This window comes from Physella acuta, unplaced genomic scaffold (genome assembly GCF_028476545.2).
Source record: "Physella acuta isolate Inbredline_101_S28 unplaced genomic scaffold, ASM2847654v3 ptg001166l, whole genome shotgun sequence".
Classification (NCBI taxonomy): Eukaryota; Metazoa; Mollusca; class Gastropoda; family Physidae; genus Physella; species Physella acuta.
In genome coordinates this window covers 161,352-169,524 of record NW_026732683.1, presented here as the reverse complement: position 1 = coordinate 169,524, position 8,173 = coordinate 161,352, and the positions used below count along the sequence as shown (strand labels likewise).

The 8,173-nt window shown below is 42.5% G+C and overlaps 1 protein-coding gene across 3 annotated transcripts in view; it reads right to left on the bottom strand.

Annotated features, from left to right (window-relative positions):
* The window catches only part of LOC131956643 (homeobox protein cut-like 1), a 110,183-nt gene that overhangs the window by 5,611 nt on the left and 96,399 nt on the right, over positions 1-8,173 (bottom strand). For 2 of the 3 annotated variants that reach the window (XM_059321173.1, XM_059321175.1), the window contains 5 exons: positions 7,610-7,716; positions 7,193-7,341; positions 5,297-6,205; positions 4,840-5,006; positions 3,085-4,249 (listed from right to left, as the gene is read on the bottom strand). In XM_059321173.1, the coding sequence (XP_059177156.1) occupies positions 3,085-4,249; positions 4,840-5,006; positions 5,297-6,205; positions 7,193-7,341; positions 7,610-7,716 (2,497 nt within the window). The remainder of the gene's footprint in view (positions 1-3,084; positions 4,250-4,839; positions 5,007-5,296; positions 6,206-7,192; positions 7,342-7,609; positions 7,717-8,173) is intronic. The other variant, XM_059321174.1, reaches the window with a different exon arrangement.

The following is an 8,173-nucleotide window of genomic DNA, read 5'->3' as shown; positions in this document are numbered from 1 at the left end:
ATGTAGAAATAAATGTCACTAATATGTTGTTTTTCTCCAAGATAAAATATAAAAAAATAAATGTCACTTAATATATTTTGTTTTTCCCAAGATAAAAATATGTAGAAATAAATGTCACTAATATATGTCTATTTCCCAGGATAAAATATATAGAAAAAAAAGAACAGATTTACAAACACTTTACAAAGAAAGAAAAAAAGATTCACCCCCCCCCCTCAACTCCCCCCCATGTTGCTGATGAGATAAATGTCTCTCAACAACATGACAGTAAACAACACCTGACAACATATTGTAAAAAAAAAAAAGCAACAGCAACAATAAAAAAAAAACAAGAGCACCAAGTAACGTCAAGAAATTAAATGAAAACATACTAAGAAGTTCAGTGTAGTCAAAGAAGTTTGAGAGCCAGCTGTGATCTTCAGGGGAGCAAAAAGAAAAGAAAAAAAAAAAAAAATAACTAACACAATGGGTCACATCATTGAGAGGTGGCATATCAATTCTAATACGGAGCTAACGTGTTTACCACTGCGTTATTATTTCAGTAGGCTTATGCTATGATACATGGGTTTAGTTATTAGTGGCACCACAATGCTGGGATGGTAGAGGCACGTACAAAAAAGATGAAACAATAACATAATGCTGTTAAAAGAGTTGACAGGTGGTACTGTAAAACAGAGCTGCCGAGTTGGCCTGGGTCTACATGCAAGTCCCAGACCAGACTTGATCAGCTCCGTCCTACAGCAGCGCTAACCCTGGGCATAAGACTATCATTAGCAGTGTTACTATGGTTAAGGTAAGACTTCAAGGCAAGTTAATGGTTAACTGATCTGGCACTGTTTGGCCTTGAGTATATATAAATAGTAGTTACATATAGATAGCATTGTCATATATGGACAGGTTTTTCTTTCTATACCCAAAGTAAGAGGTGAAGCTGAATTTTCTTGGATATATTTTAAGTATAGAAATGACAGTAGTGGCATGACCAGAGGCTTATTTTATTTTAATTTTTTCTACGATGATAATCAGAAAATAAAATTACAGCAAACTGGAAAAATGTTGTATATTATGGTATGTTTTAAAAAAAACAACTGATGAGGTTAAACATCGGGTCAGCCACACAAACTGAGCGCAGTCAAAGCCAACCAGAGAGGTGAGGCTGGCAGGAGGAGTACACTGGGTTACATGGCGGTGTAGGGCAGGCAGCGAGCTGGATCTGGGTAGCGCCAGCGAGACACCACCTACCTTTCATGTGAGTCTGATAGAGTTTTAGGTGCTCCACGTTCTGGGGGTCGCCAAGCCAGAGGTGCATTTTGATAAAAGGCTCGCGGCCTTTGATGCTTAGCATGTGCCAAGGCTTGGGTTTGGAGAGCAGCTCTGATACAGAGCCTTGGGAGAGGCCTAGAACAGCTTCCCCAAACAGCTTCTGGCCCAGATTGTGGAACTGAAGAACATCCTTCACCTTTGAGGTAAGGGACAGGGTGTCTATTTCTGATGCCATGGCTATGACTTCCAGCATAGAGGGGGGGTAGGCAAATGTGCCCCAGACTCTCTGGAGCATGGCGGAGTCGGCAGCGAGAAGATGGTCGTGGGGTAGCCCTGCTGGGCCCAGTCCAGGGGGGAGGGAGGGCGGTAGTAGGGGCAGTGGCCCAAGACGGCCCACGGCTGATGTAGGGGTGGTGGGGGATGGGAGGATTGGGGAGTGGGGGAGGGAGTGAGGGTGTGGTGGTGGGGGCGGTGGAGGTGGTGGGGGGTAGTGCCGGGGTGTAGACAATGACGGTGGTGATTGAGATGAGGGTGGGGAGGATGGGGAAGCTATGGAGCACTGTGAGGGGTGGGAGAAGGCCAGTGAGAGAGGTGGTGGCTGTGAGGCTAGGAGAGGAGGAGGAGGTGCTTGTTGCTGCTGCGATGGCAGAGAGCTGCCCTGACTACGAGATGGAGCAGGCAGATCACAAGGGGACTCTAAGAGAGGAAACAAGAAAACTAAAGGAGAAGAGGCTCATCAATGTCAAATCACTAACTAAGGGAGGTAAACATTCAATGAGTTGAGCCATGCTTGGACACATCCATTTAGAATTCAGTTTAATACAGAATCATCAAAAAAAAAAAATTTGGATTCAACTACAGTTTTATCTCATCCAAATATCTAAGCAAAAAAATAAATAAATTAAAAATGAACAAAATTATAAAAAAAGGTTGAAATAAAAATTTTGTGAAGTTTAATATGCAAGTGTATCAAGGCATAAGCACCATGCAACTCTAGTTGATTCTGCCGATAATCTTCAAACTGTGGTTATGAAACTATCCCGTTAAGATATTTATATCTAAAAAATTATTACTGCATGGGTCAACTCAAAGTAATAAACAAAATGTTTAAATTTGAAGGAATGAAAAAATATTTTGGGGAGCTAAAAAAAAAAACTGGGTTGTAAATGGGGAGAAAATTCTGCAGTGAAAAAAATTATGACAAAAGTAGAGATGAGCCTAATTAACCCTAAAAAAACTTTTGTCAAATTTAACTTTCATTACAACATTTAAAAAAAAAATCCGCTCCATCGTTTGTATGAGGAGTCGCCTTGCACAAACTATTTTTAATTTAGCTGAGCACTCTATGTTGATAAAAAATGACTGTAACCACCAAATCGATTATATCTACTCTGTTAAAGACTACAAACATAAAAAAAAACCTGTTCACCAGATTTCAGCATTTCTTTTTAGTAATCTATCTACTATCTACATTAAAAAATAACTTGATCTGGCAAGCGAGAGGGTACTCTTGACTTGCTGACCAACTGCGAGCTAAGTAAAACAACAACACTAACAACAGAAAAAAAACAAAACTAGTAAATAGCATACCATACTCTAGAAGTGCATTGAAAAAAAAAAACAAGTTGGATTTATAGAGATTAAATCTAAGATGAAATGCCTAGCTGCACTAAACCTAGCGATGACTCAAAGAATGAAAGAAAAAAAAAATAAGCTAAGGTACCAGTGAGCACAAAACCCAGCAACTAACTAGCCCAGAGTTCACCCAAAAGTTGGCAACTAAAAAAAAACGTTGACTACAAAAATGTCAGGGTGACCCACCTGGTTCATTAGATCCTCTGGAGCTGGACCTCATCAACTTGTCTGGAGGGATGCGGTACTGGGACGCCACCAACTTCGGGATGGAATCAGCATCTTCTAGAAAGATCTGCATCCTGATAAAAGGTTCTCTTCCCTTCTGGGTGAGCATGTGCCATGGTTTGGGTCTGGCCAGGAGGTCTGAGACCGAGCCCTGGGACAGGCCGAGGACGCTCTCACCAAACAGTCTCTGGCTGATGGAGTACTGGGACAGGGTCTCTTTCACCTTCTTCACCAGCTCGTCCGTGTTCATGTTAGCGTAGCGGTCAAACTCCTCCTGGGTGATGGGCGGGAGCACGGCTCTCAAGGGCTTGGCGTTTGGCATCCCCGCGTTGGGACGGGAGGTCAAGGAGTTTGCTATGTTTTGCATGCGCTGCAAGGGGGAAAGACACTCTGCAGGCGGCACCGACCCGTAGCGTGGCCCGCCGGCTGACCCCTGCTGTTGCTGGGTCGGGGTCAAAGGGCTGCTGTCAGAGTCGTGGCCGTTGACCCGAGGACGTACGAGAAAAAAGGCACTGCCAGCGTGTCTGCCCGTCTCGCTGCTGGGCGACGAGCCCGGGGTGGAGCCAGACTGAGACGAGGGCTTGCTCAGGTCGATGGCGCCGTAGTTGTTTACCTGAGATGCCGTCTCCTCCGACGTGCTGTCTGGTGGCTCGGTTTTAAGGTTCAGGCCATTGGGCCGTGTGGAGCGACAATCTAAAGCTAGAGGTGATGGCTCTGGACTCTCCCTGCCAGGAGGGGTGGGAGGGGAGCAGTGATGGTGCCTGGATGATGATGATGAAATATTCTGTGGTGTGTTAAGGCGACTTAGTTCCTGTGCATACATGGCACTGGCGGCAATGTTCCCCGCTGCGTCCGCTGCACTCTTCAACTTCTCCAGTTCCTGGCGGTAGATCCTAGCCACCATTTCCTGGGCCGAGGCCGCTTCATCCTGCGACGATGAGGACGAATGATGTCTCGAATCATGGTCTCGTATTTTTCTAGAGCCTTCGCGGGGGTAGTGCGGGCCATTCGAGAGTGAGGAAGGGGGCATTGTGGGTGACATCATGGTGAGGCCAGGAGGGGCGCCGCCCATCTTGGACAGCTCGTGGTGGTAAATGCTGGACACAACAGCATTGGCAACCTGCTGCTGCAAGGCAGCCAGTTAAAGAGAAAACAAGAATCAGTTAATAGAAAGACAGTTGATCTTATCTCTTCTACTGTCCTAAGCTAATTAAAAGATAATTAAAAAGTACTAATTAAAAAGTATGTAATACAAGTATTTATTTTAGCTAATATCAATACTCCGTGAACTTAATCCTAACCCCACAGTATCAATTGCAGTAAAACCCTACAAAACATATTGATTCTGTCTGAATTTTTTAACATCATTCATCTACCCATGATTCTTTTATATTAAATCTGACAAGCATTTAGTTTAAGTTAACATATCACTTCCCCAGAACCAGACAGATATAGCTCAATTTTTAATTTTTTTAGATTTATACACTTAAATTCATCAAAGCATTATGATAAAAAAAGCATGGCAGAATTAATCCCATACTGTTATTATACAACTATTCATCTTTTTACCGATAATATAGAGATATTAAGGAAAACACAAATTTAAACTCTTATGAACAGTTTGGTTCTGGGAAAGCTATATACTGCAGGCAATAACTAATATATTTATACTGAGCATATTTATAACAGTATGTGCAGCAAGTATGTAGTAAGTACCTGTTCAAGACTTTTCTTCATATGCATGGCTACCTGAGCCTCGTTGAGAATATTGGCAATACGTTCTTCTGTAACTGAGTCTTCTTTTTCCTTGTAGGAGTTATTTGGGGTCAGAGGTTGGGTACCTTTAAAAAATGAATGTGGGGAGAGCTTTGTCACATGAAGAGCTTAAAAAAATAATTGGGGAAAACATTAGTGGAGAGAAATGTGGGTAAAATACATGATTATTGGCAGAAATTTCTTGACCCAGTCTTTCATCTTTTTTTTTGGTCAGTTTAATATAACTTGAATAAATAGTTTTTTTTAGTTATGCTTAATTAGGAAATTGCATGCAAAATAAGTTAGCAAAGTTACTAAAATAATTTGTTTTAACTTCATTAGAGTAAGTCATGTAAACAAAAAATAAAAAATTGTAAAAATATTTTTAAATTTAGAAGAAAAAAAAAGTTGTATTTACCTTTCTTTGGTGAAATAGCTTTTAACGCCATGATATTGGCCTCATCTGTTGCCCAGGCGTGCATCTTCCTGTAGGACTCTCTCCCCTTCTCTGTCAGCTTGTCCCAAGACTTTGGCTTAGAGAGTAGTTCACTGACTGTTCCTTGGCTCAAGCCAAGGACATGTTTAGCAAAAAGTCGCTGCCCTATATTGTGAATGCTAAGCAGTTCTCTAACAGTTTTAGCTACATATCCAGTGTCAAGCCCCCCGGATGATGTGTTCACCTCGGATTTGACCATGTTGAGTGGTAGAAATGCCGGGTGGAAGGGGCTGCCGGGGAACCCATAGAATGGTGACATGGGGGGTGCGAAATGCCGAGGGTCAATGTGCGAGTGGAGGGCGATGGGCGACTGAGGCGGTATGCTGTTGGTATGGGGGGTCTGCGATGGCGTTGGGATATCAGGCGACAGTTTACAGTTTGTTGTGGGTGAATGCCGACCAGATGAGGGCGTGCTGGGCATTCTGTACATGTTCATGACAGAGTCAGCTCCTGACATGCTGGCGTAGGCCTCAGGGGTGGAGGCAGCGTGCTGGGGTGTGGCGCGGGGGGTTGAAGACGCAGGTGACGGAGCCTCCTGTTTGATGGTGGCTGCGCTGACGACCGGCGGGGTACAGCTGCCGTGTAGGCTCATACCAGACATGGCTGATCTGCCTGGCGTCATGTCGGATGGTCCGATGTGGGAGGATCTGCTCAAGTTTGTGGGCGACACAGCCAGGGTCAGGTTGGTTGGGGGCGAGGCGGCTGCTGAGGTTGTTGTCGGTAGCAATGATGATTGGGATGAAGATGATGAAGACATCATTGATGAAGACCGTTCATACTTTTTGGTGGTGCTGGTTGTGGTAGTTGGGAGGTGTAGGGTGGTTGTGTTGTCTGCAACAAGAAAAGGTGTAAAACGTTCATGATAGAGCCTGACTCTATGGGATCATAACACTCACAATTTACTAGCTTTCACTTAGCCTCAGTCAAGTTATATATTATTTGATACAAAATAGTCTTTGACAAATTTATTTTGTTTACAAGAGAAAATAACTTGAATATGAAAGATAGTTTTCATGCAGAAATTACAGCTCTCACCAGCCGGCAGAAAAATACAAAACACATAACATTGAGTTAAAGCCAAAATATAGAAACAACACAGCAATTCTGAGGGGGGTCAGTGCGCCGTAGCATGCAGCACACTGCCCAGCCCAACTGGCCCCTAGCTAGTTCTTCACTCATGGACGTTTTACACCTTTACTGGGGCATTCAACATCCACTACACCCTTCACACCACCAAAAAAAAAAAAACCCTAACCATCGTATTTTTTTAAACACCACATTATAGGAAATCATTGAGACATAAATTAACAAAATTAATATGAAATAAAATTAATAATATTTTGTGATCAATTATTTTACAGTCAAATCTTATCCCAAAAAAAATATTTTACACAATCTTTTATAAAAAAAAAACAATTCATAAAAATGAACCTATTAATGTTCAAAGTATGAAATAGATAATACAAAAATCAAGGCAATGGTTAACAAACATCGAGAAAAGTCAAAAGGAAACAACAACTTAAGTAAATAATCATATCAATAAGACTATAGTTGAAAAATTCAATGATAAATGGATCTCAACAACACCCGTGATGAATGAGGAGGCAGCGATGAAAAGGATGATAATGTGAACAGGTGTAAGGATATTGCCTTTCCTAGCCAAGGATATTTGTTTCAATGTTTCTTAAAACGAACCTGATTTCCTTGTTTTGTGTATGTCGCCTAAAAAACTTTCCTACCCAGCACTACGTAGAGCCTTCATTGAGCACATGACAGTGACAACAGCAGACAGACGACACTGAAAGGTTCCAGACTTACCTGTCAGGCCAGAGTTGACCACCTTCAGGTGTGTGTTCTCTGTCTGTAAGCTTTTGTTTTTCTCCAGCAGCAAGACTTCCAGAGATTTGCTCTCTTCTGGAACCCCATCAGATGAGTAGGCGTTGGCAAATTCTATAGACTTCAGTACCCTGAAAAAATATTGTTTCAATATTAGACTATATGATTGCTAAACTAACAGTGAAATCAAGGGACAATATTTTTATAGTTATGGCCCTGTATAGACACATTCAGCAACCACAGGTACACTTTTCTGTATAAAACGTCTCCATCACTTTTCTCTATATAAATGTATACGGGAGGCTTCCACTCATGACGTAAATCATGACATACAGTGAGGGTAATAACAAATATTATATCTCTGTAACCCCCTCCCTCGCAGCCACTGAGTGACCATACCTCAGCTCACGCTTGACCTCCTCGTAATCCTCCTGTGTCCTCAGTTTCTCCTCCAGAGCACGGAATGCCAGATTTTTTGTTGTAAGCTCCTCCTCTAGTCGAGCCACCTGCAAATAAAATTTGACTTTCAGTAAAGTACTAGGCCATTACACATTGTACAGAACAATGTAAACATGTGTTGACTTTCAATCTAGTGCACTATACATAGTACAGAAGTACAAGGCTGATTCAGTCTTCAACAGCAAACAATGGACACACAGTTTCAGTATGTCAGACAACAGGATTGTTGAGTTTGTTGTGTGTGGTGTGTGTGTGTATGTGTGAGGTGTGGTGTGTGTGTGTGTATTGTGAGGTGTGGATGCGTAAGACAGAAGACTGACCTGGGCTGATGTTGACTCCCTGAGTTTGTTGAGTGTGGTGTGTGTGTGGTGTATGAGGTGTGGTGTGTGTGTATGTGTGAGGTGTCGTGTGTGTAAGTGAGGTGTGGTGTGTGTGTGTTTGTATGTAAGACAGAAGACTGACTTGGGCTGATGTTGACTACCCAAGTTTGATGAGTGTTGTGTG